The sequence below is a fragment of the Entelurus aequoreus genome, linkage group LG05 (genome assembly GCF_033978785.1).
Source record: "Entelurus aequoreus isolate RoL-2023_Sb linkage group LG05, RoL_Eaeq_v1.1, whole genome shotgun sequence".
Classification (NCBI taxonomy): Eukaryota; Metazoa; Chordata; class Actinopteri; order Syngnathiformes; family Syngnathidae; genus Entelurus; species Entelurus aequoreus.
In genome coordinates, this window is record NC_084735.1 from 53,326,375 (window position 1) to 53,343,831 (window position 17,457).

General features: G+C 41.7%; 1 protein-coding gene across 2 annotated transcripts in view; it reads right to left on the reverse strand.

The window, feature by feature from the left end:
* Window positions 1-1,160: 1,160 nt before the first annotated feature.
* Window positions 1,161-17,457, reverse strand: part of LOC133649777 (beta-galactosidase-1-like protein 2) — a 33,903-nt gene continuing 17,606 nt past the window's right edge. The window contains exons 8-19 of one of the 2 annotated variants that reach the window (XM_062046440.1): window positions 16,830-16,894; window positions 16,677-16,761; window positions 12,139-12,276; window positions 11,938-12,018; window positions 11,759-11,868; window positions 11,519-11,665; window positions 9,370-9,441; window positions 6,080-6,158; window positions 5,915-6,002; window positions 5,735-5,846; window positions 5,410-5,526; window positions 1,161-1,750 (exon numbers count right to left, since the gene is read on the reverse strand). In XM_062046440.1, the coding sequence (XP_061902424.1) occupies window positions 1,664-1,750; window positions 5,410-5,526; window positions 5,735-5,846; window positions 5,915-6,002; window positions 6,080-6,158; window positions 9,370-9,441; window positions 11,519-11,665; window positions 11,759-11,868; window positions 11,938-12,018; window positions 12,139-12,276; window positions 16,677-16,761; window positions 16,830-16,894 (1,181 nt within the window). In that variant the 3' untranslated portion in view covers window positions 1,161-1,663. Of the gene's footprint in view, window positions 1,751-5,409; window positions 5,527-5,734; window positions 5,847-5,914; window positions 6,003-6,079; window positions 6,159-9,369; window positions 9,442-11,518; window positions 11,666-11,758; window positions 12,019-12,138; window positions 12,277-16,676; window positions 16,762-16,829; window positions 16,895-17,457 lie in introns of both variants that reach the window. The other variant, XM_062046439.1, reaches the window with a different exon arrangement.

Sequence of the window (17,457 nt, forward strand, 5' to 3'; positions counted from 1 at the left end):
GTACGGATTTGAAGTTTGGGGTTCGATGGTCTCTCTCCGATTCAGGCGGTGTGGGAAAAACAGCGGGGCCCATTGCGTTCATTGACAACTCCGACACAAACTCAACTGGGTCCCTGCCGTAATATTTTCCAATATAGGTGTTCAATAAAGTACTATCTATCTATCTATCTATCTATCTATCTATCTATCTATCTATCTATCTATCTATCTATCTATCTATCTATCCATTTATCTAATGGACACATACCTGCTTTATGGGGGTTAGAATGCCTCCTGGTTGGCAGGGGATCAACATTTTGACTTCACTGAATATAAGCTTTTTTTAATGTAATTTTTATGATTTTTTTTTTTACATTCTGTTAAAATAAACCTCCAATAAAATAATGTTCCTCTGTTTGTTACAGAAGCACAGGATTAAATATTTATTGTCCCCACTGTATCATCATAGCGTGACATCTGAGGCACTGTTAAAATCAATCCAATTCATGTAAAGAAGGAAATAAATCAAAATAGTGTCTGCTAAATTTCCACTGTAATAAGGTAGATCCCTATAATAATTACATTTGATTCTGTTTTGATTGACACTGTCAGAAAGTATTAATCTATTTGTGGGGAGGCGGGGCCTGCAGACCGACAGCGAGAAGTGCCCCGCCGGGGCTGACTCCGAGATGGCGGCGAGGAGGCGTGGCCGGCAGTCCGACAGCGAGGCAGGGCACACCGGAGCCCGCTCCAAGATGGCGGCGAGGAGGCGTGGACGGCGAGCGAGCAGCGAGGTGGGGCGCGCTGGGTTCGACGCCGCGAACCTTCAGGTGCGGGAATCGCCCGGCTGGGCACAATTAAGTAATCCCCTCTCAATGTGTAAAAGGGCGACAGCCGAGAACGACGGGGCAGAAGGAGGTGGAGAGCCAGTGGTGCATGAGGAGCACGCGCGACAAAGAGCGAGAGACAGACGACGCCGGGGACGGCTGAAAAGCGACCGGAAGAGCGAGCGGTTTGAGAGGCGAGAGCTGAAAAGCGACCCGACCTGAACTGAGTATTATTTGAAAAAATAAACAAAGTCAAACTATGCTCGCAGCGATGTCTGTCCTTGATGGTCCTTGGAACCCGCACGACGGCAGGTGTCGTTCACACTATTCAACAATATGTTTATTCATGTGCCTACAATCATTCTGACTGTACATAGTTTGTAATAGTTTCCTCATAAAGCATTGCTAAATAACATATTACATCCACAGTATATATATTGTATCGCGTATTAGCAGCTCTTGTATAGGTGAGCATTATCATCATTGTGAAAGATGATATTCAAGCAAGAATAGACGGATGGCTCCACGTCAGCAAGAATAGACGGATGACTCCAACGGACATCGCCGCAAGGTCACTCATTGGCCCGAGGAGTCTATCAGGAACCCGCATCGCTGCGGTAATGTGACCCCAAAATGCAGGAGACGTGCAGGTAAAACAAGTATTTTGATTACAGCAACACATGTAACATAAACATCAGCATACAGTTTACAGTGTCAATCCACCAGCCCTGACTGGAGGGCGAGGCAGGCATACAGGTATATAGCCTGATTGGCAACCTGAACCAGAAGTGCTCAGGTTGTTAATCAGGGGTAAAAAAAAGTATAATTTTCTAATGACACAGGCTGGATGATGGGAGTCACTGGATGTCTGCTGCCATTCCAAGATCAGGTGTATCCTCAAAAATGACCTTGTAGTCGCCCTCTTGCTCCTCAAAAACAATGATCTGTTTTCATAGAAAATAGTCAAATTTAAATATGATTTGGATTGCAAAGGTAAACAATAACATAATCTTTCCTTTTTCCAACAAGCTGATTGGAATTTGAGACTTTAGTGACATATTTTACATTAGTTACATCAGCGATATCTCCATATATGGTAGCAGTTTACCCGAATAGATTTGCACAAAGCGCCATTTTTATCTAGTTGTAGTCCAAAGTTGTAGTCTATAGATACCTTCTTTTTCTCTATCCCCTTGTTGTGGGGCAGACTGGCACGTACATGCACACCAAAATCTTTCGCTATTGCCATTTCTAATAAAAAGTAGTGTATGGTTCTAACTTATAACTGTCAGTAGTTTGTGATATTTAGTCACATTTGGCTGTGACAGTGGCAAAAATCTGTTTGGTAACTTTATCGCCCATGGATACCAACATTCTGATTTGGTTTTGGTTTTGCACCAAGTCCATTGCAGGTTACTTTATAGAGTCTTGGAAAAACATGGTATCATTTATCTTTAGGCTGTGCTTAACAGTTTTTTAACCCTTTGATCTGGAGGTGAATGATGACTTCTTACCACAGGATTCCACTGGGAGTGTCTCATTAAGTCTTTTTTCGCTTTCCAGGGAAAAAAATCTGTGCTCTTAGAGCACACATTTCTTGTTGCTGTATCCAACAGCTTGCACAGGTAGCCATTGTTTGGGTTACTCCTTTAGTCATGTTGAGAGAGTTGTTGTCGCTGACTCGTCGGATCGATTGTAAAAAGCACACAAAATTTTAAAAAAAAATAAAAAGCATAACAATGATTCAGAGTTTTGGTTCACTTAAAATAAAATGAATACAATTATATCCAGAATTGTAAAAAAATTTAAAAGCAAATAAAGCAGCAAGCAAGCAGGAGCAAACGGAGACACATCTGCAGAACTTGGAAGCCGGAAGTATAATAAATATACATACATCAGCAACCAAACAACTATATAATCTAATTTATAGTTGTTTCACTATCAGCCTTAGTTTACTGACAAAACCCAAACTATTGACAAAGCCCAAACTATTGACAAAGCCTAAACTATCCTCCAACATCGACTCATACAAACAAGAGATCGAAGGGGCTGTGAGGTGGTGTGAGGTGAAAAATCTGATTTTAAATGAAAAAAAAACGAAGGAGATGTTTTTTTTATCTCAAATCTGTGGGGATCACACCCCGATCATTATCCATGGGGAGAGAGTGGAGCAGGTGTCCTCCTATAAGTACTTGGGTATTTGTTTTGATTCCCAGTTTACTTGGGCCAACCAAGTTGACTCTGTTTGTCGTAGAATTTCTGACCTTTTGACCTATATTTCTTGTCTTTTAAGAATGTCCGCTCATTTTCAATTCTCTTGTATTTTGTGCCATTGAATGGACCAGTGGTGGGACAAAAGTGAATATTAAGTCGTGCCAACCTGTCTACAGAATGTGTTGACTGTCTAAAGGATTCGAGTTGTTATGGAACAGATAGGAAAAACAACAAGACATTGACGCATTTAGATAACAAACAATGACGCACAAGAGACATATAAAAAATGGCAGAAGACCGGAACTCGACAGTGATTTTGGCTTGTGTGTGTCTTGTTTGCTCCGGAGTAACATGTGGTCTGTCTGCACGGCCAACTTAATTCAACCTGCACTTCTGATAATGGGTAAATAAATTTGTTGTACTAAACTACTTTTGTTGCCTGTTTAAGCTTCGGACAATCCACTACACTCCCGTATAATCCAGCGCTTGCACTTGCCACACCGTGGACTCAGGGTCCACGGTGTGGCAAGCAATATCATGATGTTGTTTTATAAGGCAAACATTGAATCTGTTATCCGTTATGGCATCTCCACATGGTTTGGAAATATGTCTGTCAGACTCACAACCCAACTTCAAAACCTTATCAAGAGGGCTGGTAAAATAATTGGCATGCAGTCCCCTTGTTCTCTTCAAGAAATATTCGACACGACCGTGAGGAAGCAGGGTCTTAAAATCACCCGTGACCCACACCTCATACTCCATAGTGAAATTGTGTTGATGCGAATTGGTAAATGGTACAAAACAGCAACATACAAACTCAACAGTTATATATTTTCCTTTGTCCCAATGGCACTTAACAACAGAAAACTACTGTAGTAACCGGATGCAATAATAAGGAGTGCAATATTGGCATAGTGCAATACGGGCATACTTGCCAACCCTCCCGATTTTCCCGGGAGACTCCCGAATTTCAGTGCCCCTCCCGAAAATCTCCCGGGGCAACCATTCTCCCGAATTTCTTCCGATTTCCACCCGGACAACAATATTGGGGGCGTGCCTTAAAGGCACTGCCTTTAGCGTCATCTACAACCTGTCATCACGTCCGCTTTTCCTCCATACAAACAGCGTGCCGGCCCAGTCACATAAGGTATGCGGCTTTTGTACACACATAAGTGAATACATACTTGATCAACAGCCATACAGGTCACACTGAGGGTGACCGTATAAACAACTTTAACACTGTTACAAATATGTGCCACACTGTGAACCCACACCAAACAAGAATGACAAACACATTTTGGGAGAACATCCGCACCGTAACACAACATATACACAACAGAACAAATACCCAGAACCCCTTGCAGGACTAACTCTTCCGGGACGCTACAACATACTCACACACACACACACACACACACACACACACACACACACACACACACACACACACACACACACACACACACACACACACACCCCCCATCTCCCAAATTTGGAGGTCTTAAGGTTGGCAAGTATGAATACGGGAGGTGTGCAATACGGTTTTTGTTTGTAATGTGTGATCTCATAACTAACTGATATACCTGCGCACTGTTCACTGTCGTCACTGTATTGTCGGATGAACTGTATGTATGTACAGTATGTATGTAAAACGCTGTGTCTTGATGTCCAAGACAAATTTCTCCTTGGAGACAATAAAGCTAATTATTATTATTATTATTATTATTATTACATAACATGTAATGGCAGACAGGAAGGCCCAAGGACAGCGGAGAAGATTATCGGTCACCCTCTGCCCTCCCGGGAGGACATTGTTTGTTCTTGCTGCCTTGGCAGAGCAAAGAAAATCCTGGCAGACAGCTCTTACCCTGGTCATCACTTAATCAATTTGCTGCCATCAGGGAAGAGATTTTCATCACACAAGAGCAGGGCACACAAAGTTAAAAACAGTGTTTACCCGTGGGCCATTAGGATGTTGAATTTGTCCCAATAGCTTACACTGTGTTTCACTGTTGCACTCCTAAAATTGAATAAAAATGGCAAACTTGTTCAAAGCTCTTCGGGTAAAATTCTGTCATTTATGGAGATATCCACTGATATACAGTAACAAAGGCAAAACATGTCACTAGAGTCTCCAATTCCACATGGCTTGTTTGAAGCAAGTTTGGAAGAAGGCAAGACTGCCACAAGATAGTTGAATGTCATTAAAAAAAAAGCCTCAAAACATTGCAACTTTTGCTGCAACTTTCTAAAAAAGCTGCATTAAATTCAGGCATTTTATTCCACAACAATCACCCAAAAAATCCTGAAAAACCCTGGGAGGACTGATTATATTACAGAATGTTCAAACATACAGGTATTGTTCATTCCAAAATGTGCGCATAAATACCTGGTTGATTCCACTGTTGAGAAAAGGACCAGGGAGGTAGAGAGTCTGCTGGGGTCCAATGGACCAGTAGCATCCCAGATTTATCCCATTGATAAAAACAACACCTTTTTCCCAACCCTGTGAACCCAAATATAATTCAATCACTTTTCATCACTACAATTTAGTAGGGGTGTAACGGTACCTCATAATCACAAATAAATACCGTTACACCCCTAGTATTTATGATATAAATACATTATACACTGCTGAAAATCTTAATTTCCCAGCGGGGATTATTAAAGTATTGCTGATTCTGATTCTGATTCTGATTATGTGTTTCACCCACTGGCAGTTTCACAAATGTATCGCTGGGGTATCCGTATGCAAACAGTTGGCCCATGAAAAAGGAAGGAAAACTGGGGGTTTCAGGAAGAGTTTTCCAAGAAGCCTGATAGAGACTAAAACATATGTTTTAAAAAAACTGTTACACAAAAAGAATCACATTATTTACCAAAAGTGTACAAACCTATCAATAAAACTGGGTTTCATTTCCAGGCTGTATATCATGAAATCCTGTAGTGGGATATTGTTTAGTAAAATATCCCCGACAAGGCCTGCAAGGACACACATTTGAATGACATCGTATGTAAGAGCAGACACGACAAGGTTCCGCATCATGTCTAATAATTACCTTTGCGCTGCTTGTCAAGGTCCCGTCCCCGTTGGACTCGTCCACAGTTTTCAACCAATAAACTTAAAGTTCGCTGTCCCTGTAGGGACATTATGATGCTTGTCATTTGCAGATTTTAGCCTGGGGAAACAAACATCCCACTACAAAATGCTAAGAAAATGTACTAATAACAAGGGCTGTCAAAGTTAACGATAATGAGTTGATGCTAATCTCCTTTAACAGCGCTATTTTTTTTGGTCGCGCAATCAGCGTTTGTAAAAACCTAAGCCACAAAGTTGTTTTGCATATATAATTAGCCTAAACCAGCATTTCTCAAACTGTTGTACGTGGTACCAGGGCTTTATATAGTGGTATGCCAAATAATTGCTTAATTACCCAAACTACAGCCCGCTGATTGTCCCAATTTTATTTTTAAAATTTAAAATTTAAAACATTGCAATAGTGTTGCCACCTGATGGCTGAGGTCGATAGCGAGTATTATTGACCATGTGCATTACACAAGTGTACAAACACACTCATGGTCCAATTTATCAAAAACCAACACAGAACGGTAAAATGGTCGGTGTATGTTTTGGTATTTCAATTATCTTTTCATAAAGGGATATTGAAAAACAAAAAACGATTAGTTTATTTGAATTTCGTTTTTAAAATACATAAAAGGAAATAGAAAAACAAAGCGATTTTTTGTTTTGAAGAGAAAAATGAAGATTTCCAGTAAACAAAAACGGAAAAACAGTCCAAGGTGTACTGGAGAGGAGGCTACGCCGGATAGTCGAACCTCGGATTCAGGAGGAACAGTGTGGTTTTCGTCCTGGTCGTGGAACTGTGGACCAGCTCTATACTCTCGGCAGGGTCCTTGAGGGTGCATGGGAGTTTGCCCAACCAGTCTACATGTCCTTTGTGGACTTGGAGAAGGCATTCAACCATGTACCCCGGGAAGTCCTGTGGGGAGTGCTCAGAGAGTATGGGGTAACGGACTGTCTTATTGTGGCGGTCCGCTCCCTGTATGATCAGTGTCAGAGCTTGGTCCGCATTGCCAGCAGTAAGTCGGACCCGTTTCCAGTGAGGGTTGGACTCTGCCAAGGCTGCTCTTTGTCACCGATTCTGTTCATAACTTTTATGGACAGAATTTCTAAGTGCAGTCAGGGCGTTGAGGGTATCTGGTTTGGTGGCTGCAGGATTAGGTCTCTGCTATTTGCAGATGATGTGGTCCTGATGGCTTCATCTGGCCCAGATCTTCAGCTCTCACTGGATCGGTTCGCAGTAGAGTGTGAAGCGACTGGGATGGGAATCAGCACCTCCAAATCCGAGTCCATGGTTCTTCCCCGGAAAAGGGTGGAGTGCCATCTCCGGGTTGAGGAGGAGATCTTGCCCCAAGTGGAGGAGTTCAAGTACCTCGGAGTCTTGTTCACGAGTGAGGGAAGAGTGGATCGTGAGATCGACAGGCGGATCGGTGCGGTGTCTTCAGTAATGCGGACGCTGTATCGATCCGTTGTGGTGAAGAAGGAGCTGAGTCGGAAGGCAAAGCTCTCAATTTATCGGTCGATCTACGTTCCCATCCTCACCTATGGTCATGAGCTTTGGGTCATGACCGAAAGGACAAGATCACGGGTACAAGCGGCCGAAATGAGTTTCCTCGGCCGGGTGGTGGGGCTCTCCCTTAGAGATAGGGTGAGAAGCTCTGTCATCTGGGAGATGCTCAAAGTAAAGCCGCTGCTCCTCCACATCGAGAGGAGCCGGATGAGGTGGTTCGGGCATCTGGTCAGGATGCCACCCGAACGCCTCCCTAGGGAGGTGTTTAGGGCACGTCCGACCGGTAGGAGGCCAAGGGGAAGACCCAGGACACGTTGGGAAGACTATCTCTCCCGGCTGGCCTGGGAACGCCTCGGGATCCCCCAGGAGGAGCTGGACAAAGTGGCTGGGGAGAGGGAAGTCTGGGCTTCCCTGCATAGGCTGCTGCCCCCGCGACCCGACCTCGGATAAGCGGAAGAAGATGGATGGATGGATGGATGGATTCTTTCTGGTACTGCATACCCCCAAAAATATTTGATAAATCAAAAGAATTGAAGTTCCATGATATGCGACTTTCAAATGTAGAAGCTTCCTTTTAAATTATCATACTTTCTCAAGCAGATGTATCTTATGGGAAGATGATGTACACATATAACTTGTCACCTCATCCCATTCTAACAACAATTTGTATTTCTTCTTAAAAATAATTTGCCGCACTGCCCATTATTACTTCCATAACTAATCTAACACGACATTTCATTAATGCACTAATTATGGGGTGGACACGTTGATACCTACATTTTTCACTTCAGACTTTACAGAGACCCTGCAAATATTTTCTTTCACACATTCATTTTTTTAAGATTTAGGCAAAGTCCTGAATACATTAGAGAATTCTTGAATCTTTTCAATAACACCTTTTTAAGAAAAGAGTTGTTTCATCTGCTAATTGACTAGTATTTCCGTGCCGGCAGGTTCAAATATGGTGATAACAAACATCCTTGAGGAATGTCCATCTTGATTGGGAAACTTGGGGTTGTGCCTAAGACTAGTAAAACACAACTATTGATATTATAAGGCCTTATAATTATCTCCGGAAACTTAAAGGTGCCATATGTAATAATTTCATGTCAAGTCATAATTAAATGGCCCTGATATGTCAAAAGGCATTCATAAATCATGTTCTTTTCGAATACCTTTATAACTGATAACGGTAGTTCAGCCGGGATATGCTCATTTCAAAATTTGATTTACAGCCCTGAAATCTTGTTATTGTTTTCATTTCGATGCCCCGCCCTCTACCGCTTAACCAATTAATAAGTCTGTGAGTGTGTCACATCCAGGTTGCCAGTTACGCACCATCACCTTTGTTGAGCTATTGCCACTGGTAAAGTTTACTTTACATGTCAGACCTTAGTAAATCTAAAAGGCGTCGTTACGATTTTCAACTTATTCATGACAAAGCCAGGAACAAAACGAGGATTTGTATTGGGGATGTCTTTGAAAGATGGAGACGATTGAAGGCGGAGAATATTTTTTCATTTGAGGCCAAACTTCCTAATTTCCTCTTTGATAGGTAAGTAAGGCATTTACATTTTCTTATCTATAATTGTTGCATCCCTAGTCTAAAGTACACTTATGAAATATTTTTTTTAATGTATCTGCAATCAATTGCAATTAATTATAGAGTTAACTATGGACAAAATGCAATAATCGCGATTAAATATTTAAATAGTTTGACAGCTTTAATAATAACATGGTCCATGTCAATGCCATACCTTGGCATCTGGAACAGCCAGTTCTGTATGCTGGTGTATGAAAAGCCCTATGTAACTTCTGTTTACAAAGACCTGCGAAAGGAACCAAAGTTATCCGATTAATACAATCTCAAATATGGCTGGAGGACTGCAAAATATCATTTTGTGTACATCCAGTGTACAGAAACAGGTGCACACATGCATAAAAAGGCGTCAACTCAAACTAAACCCTTCCTCTGCAGACACAATTTGGATGCACTTCTGTACATGTATATTGTGCATGCCTGTGTGTGTTTGTTTCAGAAATGGGTGGATGAAACCGACAAATCACATGCATACAGGCATGCGCACAGGGCAGCCAACTGTAATATAATCGCTCCTCCACAGTTACAATTTGCATACTTTCATAATCGATAGCAATAGTCAATCTTTAATCCATAAAGTCAAAATAAAGATGTGTCATTTGCAATCAACCAAAATATAAACACAACACTTTCGTTTATCCTCCCATTGTTCATTGTTATTTTTTATAGACACAAAAAACAAATTATCTCAAATATTGTTCTAATCTAACTGTTAGTGAGCATTCACCTCACAGGTGTGACATATCAAGATGATTATTAGGCAGCATGATCATTGCACAGGTGTGCTTCAGACTGGCCACTACAAGAGGTGCAGTTGTACTGCACTGGGGAGGTTCTGGGAGTCATAAAACCTGCAGTATATGTTCATCTTGTTCACAGATGATCAACTAAATCTCTTAAATGGTGATGTAAAGTTCCTGGATATCAGCAAGAAGTGGAACACGCTCATATACACCAAACCATGAGAACATCTCAAACATGCTCAATTGGTGACATGTCAGGAGAGTATACTGGCAATGCTTCATCATGGAATGATGGTCGTAATTAAATGGCGTTTGGATCTCATCAGAGTATCTCTGTACATTTAAAATGTCTGCCTGCCCACACCATAACCCCAAACCAACATGGGCCACTCCATCCACGTTGACGTCAGCAAACCACTCACCCAAACAACGCCATGCAGGCTGTCTGCCAACTGACCTAAACAGTTCAAACCTGGATTCATCAGTGAAGAGAAAATGCCAGACACTTTTGAATGTGAGCAATTGCCCACTTATTTCGGTTACGACTACAAACTGCAATCAGGTCGAGACCCTGATGAAAATGACGAACATGAAGATGATTTGCCCATAGATGCTTTTCTGGCAGTGTGTGCGGATATTCCTTGGTTACGCAAAGTGATTGTTGCAGCAGTTATCTAGATGGCTGGTCTTAAACTATCTTGGAGGTGACGATACTGAATGTGGAGGTCTGCAGTTGTGAGGCTGGTTGGATGTACTACCAAATTCTTTGAGATGACTTTGGAAATGGCTTATGGTAGAGAAATAAACATTCAATTTACGAACAACAGCTGTGGTGGGCATCACTGCAGTCATCATATCTATTGTACGCTCCCTCAACACTTCCAACATCTGTGGCATTATGCTGTGATAAACGCGTGCATTTTGCAGTGACCTTTTATAGTGGCCAGCCTTCCCAGACCTACGGTATGCACTACGTCGAGAGCCAGCAGAACATGACCAAGCAGCTGGTGGTCTAGGAGTACCTGGAGGAAGAGAACAACCGGCTGAGGCACGCTGTAGAGCCCAGGGGTATGAGCGTGGAGGGTTCCCAGGAGAGGCTCCGGGATAGGGAGCTGGAGAGACTGAAGGCCCAAAGAGCTTCTGCAGAGCCAGCTGAGGAGGACCAGGGACAGGTCACCAGTGACTAGGGACTCTTGTTGGTCTAAGGGACTTCATTGCCGTTTTTTTCCCTGTTTGGACTTGAGTGGTTTTGCTGACAAAAGTGTAAATGTTTTTTTTTAATGTGTCATTTTTCCTTTTCTGGATTTTGAAATGACTGTTTGGATGTGCGCGTGGACTCAGCAAGCACTATTTCGCCGAGCTTGAAAATGTACTCCAGAGTACAGGCTGAGAGAGGAACGGTATCACAATTCTTCCGTATGCCTTCTGTGTATGGAAAACATTTTGAAATCCTGGAATCTTTCAAGTCTAATTAACACCTTGATATGCCACACCTGTTCATTCCTCCACACAGTATACAGATAAAGGAATCAGGCCCAGATACTCAAAACAGTTTTGACTCACAAGAGCACGGTCATTAACGTTGTCTCCTGACTTCAGTATTCCTCCACTGGTGATGGTTGTCTCATAGAGTGTGTATCCATAAGACTGACCATTCCTGTTGTTCACCGGCAGGTTCTCCATGTTCACCGGCTTGACTGACTTAAATGGCTGTGGAGAAAACAAATAATTTAGCCTTCATGACAAAAAAACAACTCTTTGCTTCATGCATGTTCTCAAGCAATCTTACATCTAAAAACATACTCCCTCAGTAAAGCTCAAAGCATCCCATAAGGACAAATGCTGGTATGTGATTGCCGGTTCGTACGCTTCCTTGTGTTGTAACACTGGCATCTCTGGAGAAATGGTCCCTTCTGATGTGAGAAATGGAGTCATACATGGAACACCATTTACATCTACTGTATATGTATTGTTGAACTTACTGTTGAATTGAGAGAGTAGATCTCTGAGAAGATAGTATTTCTGCGTGTACTCCCCAGCTTCAGACAATGGAGCGTCATAATCTGCAGAACACCTGATTACTATTGCATCCTGACACTGGCAGAGCGAGGTTGCTCTCAACGTTTGCATGAATGAAGCCACTGGTTTATATTGGACAATGTGAACGACGATGAGGCACCAACCATAGCTGGGGACAAATGCTTTGTAGGAAGGTTCAGCCAGCCCTCCGCTCATAAAACCAAAACTCGAGCCTCCATGGAACATGTAGAGGTTGACAGACATGCCTCGCCTCAGTATTTCTCTTACAGTGGACACCATATCTGAGGAAAAGTTACAGAAACATCAACAGCAATCCGTGCTTTTCTCTTACAAAGGCAAATAAAGGTATATTTTCCACAAAGGAAATTGTCATAGTGAATGTTGTTTTCTGCCTAGACAAGGGATCGACAACCCACGGCTGTAGAGCAGCAATGCGGCTCTTTAGCGCCACCCTAGTAGCTCCCTGGAGATTTTTCCAAAACGTATGGAAATGGAAAATAACGTGGGAATAATATATTTCTTCTTGTTTTAATATGGTTTTTGTAGGACGACAAACATGACATAAACCTTCCTAATTGTTAGCCCACTGTTTAATATGTTTATGTTCATGCTTCACTGATGAGAGTATTTGGCAAGTGCCGTTTTGACTGTCCTTGGACTCTGACGTAACAGTTTGTTTACATGTATAACTTTTTCCGACGTGCCACAGAAAGACGTGTTTTATGCCATTCCTCCACTCTCATTTTGTTCACCAAATATTTTATGATGTGCGTGAATGCACAAAGGTGAGCTTTGTTGATGTTATTTAATGTGTGGAGTGCTAATCAGGCTTTTTGTCAGTGCATGACTTTAAGCTAATCAATGCTAACATGCTATTTAGGATAGCTGTATGTACATTTGTACACTATAAAAGTGGGTGACATTGTTATCACCAGGAAAGATGAGGTCACCTACCTAGGTTCCATTCTAGAGGCTATCCTTTCCTGTGATAAAATGGCAACCAAGGTAATCAAAAAGGTTAACCAACGAACGAGATTTCTCTACAGAATCTCCTCTCTGGTCAACAAAAGCACCATGAGGATTCTGGCGGGAACTCTCGTTCAACCCTTTTTCGATTATGCATGCACCTCCTGGTACCCTAGCACCTCCAAAACCCTCAAATCTAAACTCCAAACATCCCAGAACAAGCTAGTCAGGTTACTTCTAGACCTCCACCCCAGATCTCACCTCACTCCTACCCACTTCTCCAAAGTGGGCTGGCTCAAGGTGGAGGACAGAGTTAAACAACTTGCACTGAGCCTAGTCTATAAAAGCCACTACACCTCCCTGATACCGAAGTACATGTCAAACTACTTCCTTAACGTAAATGACCGCCATAACCACAACACCAGGGGGAGCTCCACTAACCACGTTAAACCCAGATTCCGAACTAACAAAGGTCTTAACTCATTCTCTTTCTATGCCACATCAATGTGGAATGCACTCCCAACAGGTATAAAAGAAAGGGCATCTCTATCCTCCTTCAAAACTGCAATAAAAGTTCACCTCCAGGCAGCTACCACCCTAAACTAACACCCTCCCCGGATTGCTAATAATCAAATGTAAACAATCAAATGCAGATAGTTTTTCTTATGCCTTCTGATCTCTCTCTCTCTCTCCCTCTCTCTCTCTCTCTGTCTCTCTCTGTCCACTACTTGCTGTCCATATCCTACACCCCCCCCCCTCCACACCCCTGATTGTAAATAATGTAAATAATTCAATGTGATTATCTTGTGTGATGACTGTATTATGATGATAGTATATATCTGATAGTATATTTCTGTATACTATCTGTGGACCCCGACTTAAACAAGTTGAAAAACTTATTCGGGTGTTACCATTTAGTGGTCAATTGTACGGAATATGTACTTCACTGTGCAACCTACTAATAAAAGTCTCAATCAATCAAACATATGTATGTTCCATCATTATGCTTCGCTTTTAGGTATATTTGAGTTCATTTAATTTCCTTTGCTTATGTCCTCTGTGTAATTAATATATATTTGCATGTCTCATGACACATTATCTATATGTAATATTGGTTGCATTTCTGATAGTTGTTTGTGTGCCATGTTGTTCCAGACCACAGCAAACGTTACCCAGCATGCCCAAGATTGTAATACATCCATGTGAAGAAGACAGCCTGCTGTTTCCGTTAACTTGAACACAGACATCTATACCTTTGGCCATTCTAAGCCAGTAATTCCCAGGGGTTATCTCACCCTCTGAGAAGCCTCTGTTGCACTAAAGTTTTCCAATGTTGTAAAAATGTGTAGAATAAATATTAAAACTTTAACATTTCTGTGAATGAAAATTTGCGTCAGACACATAGTCGTTTTGATAGTAGGCTATTATGTCTAATATAGACACTTAAATATTGTGGTACCTTCATTATAAGACTTACATAAGGCTGTACATTTTTTGCAGCTCCAGACAGATTTTATTTTTTGTATTTTCAATTCCGTGTGTGGAGTTTGCATGTTCTCCCCGTGACTGCGTGGGTTCCTTCCGGGTACTGCGGCTTCCTCCCACCTCCAAAGACATGCACCTGGCGATAGGTTGATTGTCAACACTAAATTGGCCCTAGTGTGTGAATGTTGTCTGTCTATCTGTGTTGGCTCTGCGATGAGGTGGCGACTTGTCCAGGGTGTACACCGCCTTCCGCCCAAATGCAGCTGAGATAGGCCAATAGGCCCCCCCCCCCCCCCCCACCCCACCACCACCACCACCCCCCACCCCCCCGCCACCCCCCCCGCGAAACCGAAAGGGACAAGCGGTAGAAAATGGATGGATGGATGGTTCCTACTCCTACCTATGGTCACAAGCTTTAGGTAGTGACAGAAAGAGCAAGATCGCAGATACAAGTGGCCCAAAAAAAGTTTGCTTCATAGTACTCACCCTTACAGATAGGATGAGGTGCTCTGTCCTCCCAGAGGAGCTCACGGTGGCTCATTGCTACTTTACATTTAGAGGAGCCAGTTGAAGACTTGCTTGTGTTGTAATGTTGATGTTTAAAATGAATGCACCTCCATTGCTGTGACAACGATTGCGGCATAATAAGGAGGTGTTTTGCTTTTGTGGCTGTCGCTACTGTAGCTGTGTTGCACCTGAGGACTGTGGTTGACGTAAGTTAAGTTTAAAAAGAGCATCAGAATCGGTGTGCTTCTGTCAGATTGCTACATTACTTACTGTACAAGACGTTACTTGCACAATGTCAACTGAAAATTTAGCACCGAAATGAACAGCGGCGACTGTTCTAAAATGTCAATTATCGAAGAAAATAAGTGGCCAAATATGTACTTTTGTATTTACATTTTATTGATTAGATATGAGCTAGAATGCATTTTAGAATCCTCTAAGTGCCATTTTCTTTGTAAAATCTAGCATCTTTATATTTTGTATATGTTTTTGGAGACTGTACTTGTGAGAGAGTAGCTGGAAATGAGCTTCCCTTACTTGAAATACCAGCAGTAGCTATTGGAAATGAGGTACCGGTAGCTAATTTAATTTTTTTTGGGCTGGTTACTACCATTGGCACAGGTGCCATTATATAACTGAATTTCAGTACCCATCTCTACTCACAAACACCTCCATACTCAAGTGTTCCAAGCATACCCAACCGCAAGGTGGCAGTGTGCTATTTGATTATTAGCCCATATACATCTCAAAAATGACATATGTCAATTTAAATATTTTGAACTCTACTGACTGAATAAACATCAGTGATCAATGTCACATACTATGCATGCAAAACACGGATGTTACAAGAGAAGTTACAAATAACAAATTTACCAAATAATCTGTTCAATGGAAGGTTAGGCTAGAGCAGTGATTGTCAAACTGTGGTATGTGGTATGCGGGATCCATCTAGTGGGATGCCAAATAATCACTTATTTGAATTCAAACATAGTGATACTGTTCAAACTGTGTGTAATGTTCCAGTTGCCAAAATATTAAATATATGTTTTAAATAAAACCTTTGAATTGTTTTAATGAATATTTATGTCTACTACACTACTGTATTTTAATGTTGGTCATTATGGTGGTACTTGGAGAGCCAAGTGTTTTCTGAAGTGGTACATGGTGAAAAACGTTTAAGAACCACTGACCTACAGTATTTTAGAAATGTGATTGACCTCACACTTTATTTTCCAAGTGTTTTAAAACAAATTTAAAACAGCATTGTGTACTTGCAGCTGTACTTTACTGCTAGTAGATTTACAATTAATTGAACTTCTGTAAACAATTTTAGCCTAAGATTACTCAGAACAAGAAGGTGTAATACATATTCTAAAAGGGGCTACTGGCATAATTTGTTTGAGCTTGCAGAGTGGATAAAACCATTATCAACAAATCAAGTTAGGTCTACTGTAGTTTCTACTTTGAAATAGCTCAATTTGAGCAGAATTCAGAATTTGGCGGTTTGAAAGAGACTTCTTTTTGGTCCGATTTTATCCTGTTTTTATCCTGTTCAGGGAAAGTACTACTTGGAACCTGAAAGTAACCGGAACTGTTTACTAAGTGTTCTCTATTTTATCCCAGATGCATCTTTAAATGTGGATAGTTTTACGAACTCTGTGGGAACAAATATGTGTTGCGGTACACCCATATTTAAGACCAAAAATAATGTGATGAAACATACCCTCTGGGGGGAGCACGTGGTGGAGATTACCCCACACATCATACCAGCCTGTCCTGCAGTCCATCACCATGGTTGGTCTGTTGGGCTGACAGAATAGAAAACATGGCCTGTGATGAGATGTCCTTTGCAGCCAATGTGTGTCATGACACTAACCTGGATTACATTCAGATCCTGAATGTCTCTCTGATTTACTTTCTGCAGCTTCAATGTTCTGATGGCTACAGGACAGCAGAGATTAGGTTCAAGTGTGTGCAAGTGTGTGTGTGTGTTTGTGTAACAGGGTTACTGTATGTATTTGTGATTCCACTTGTTCTAACGAGGCTTTATGTGATAGCTCAATATCGCCCTCTCTCAGACATGGGCTATAACTGCCAGTTCATAAACTCCAAGGTCAAGGTACAGTAAGTAGGGGAGCGCTGCTCATTACAATTGAATGATTGGTTATTTAGCTGAGATGCGAATATAGCCTATTACGCTTCTTCCTCTTCATATTGTCACTTGACCGACCAGTGCAGATTCCGTTACACATTAGGAAGTAAACAGTGTCCATAAACAACACTCAAGTCTCCTGTCTATTATTGTTACCTCACAACACAACATAGAGTCCAGTTCCAATGTATTCAGCAGGTTTTCTTATTTTCCCCAAGATGGCGGAGTAGCTGCTGGTTGCAGGAGCTCTGTGCTCTTGTGTATCCTTTTGTTTTCTTGATGTTTCCCTCTTGTTTTAATGTGTTTTTTGCCTTTTGGTTCGGGCCCTTTTGGGACTGCACAACAAACGGTA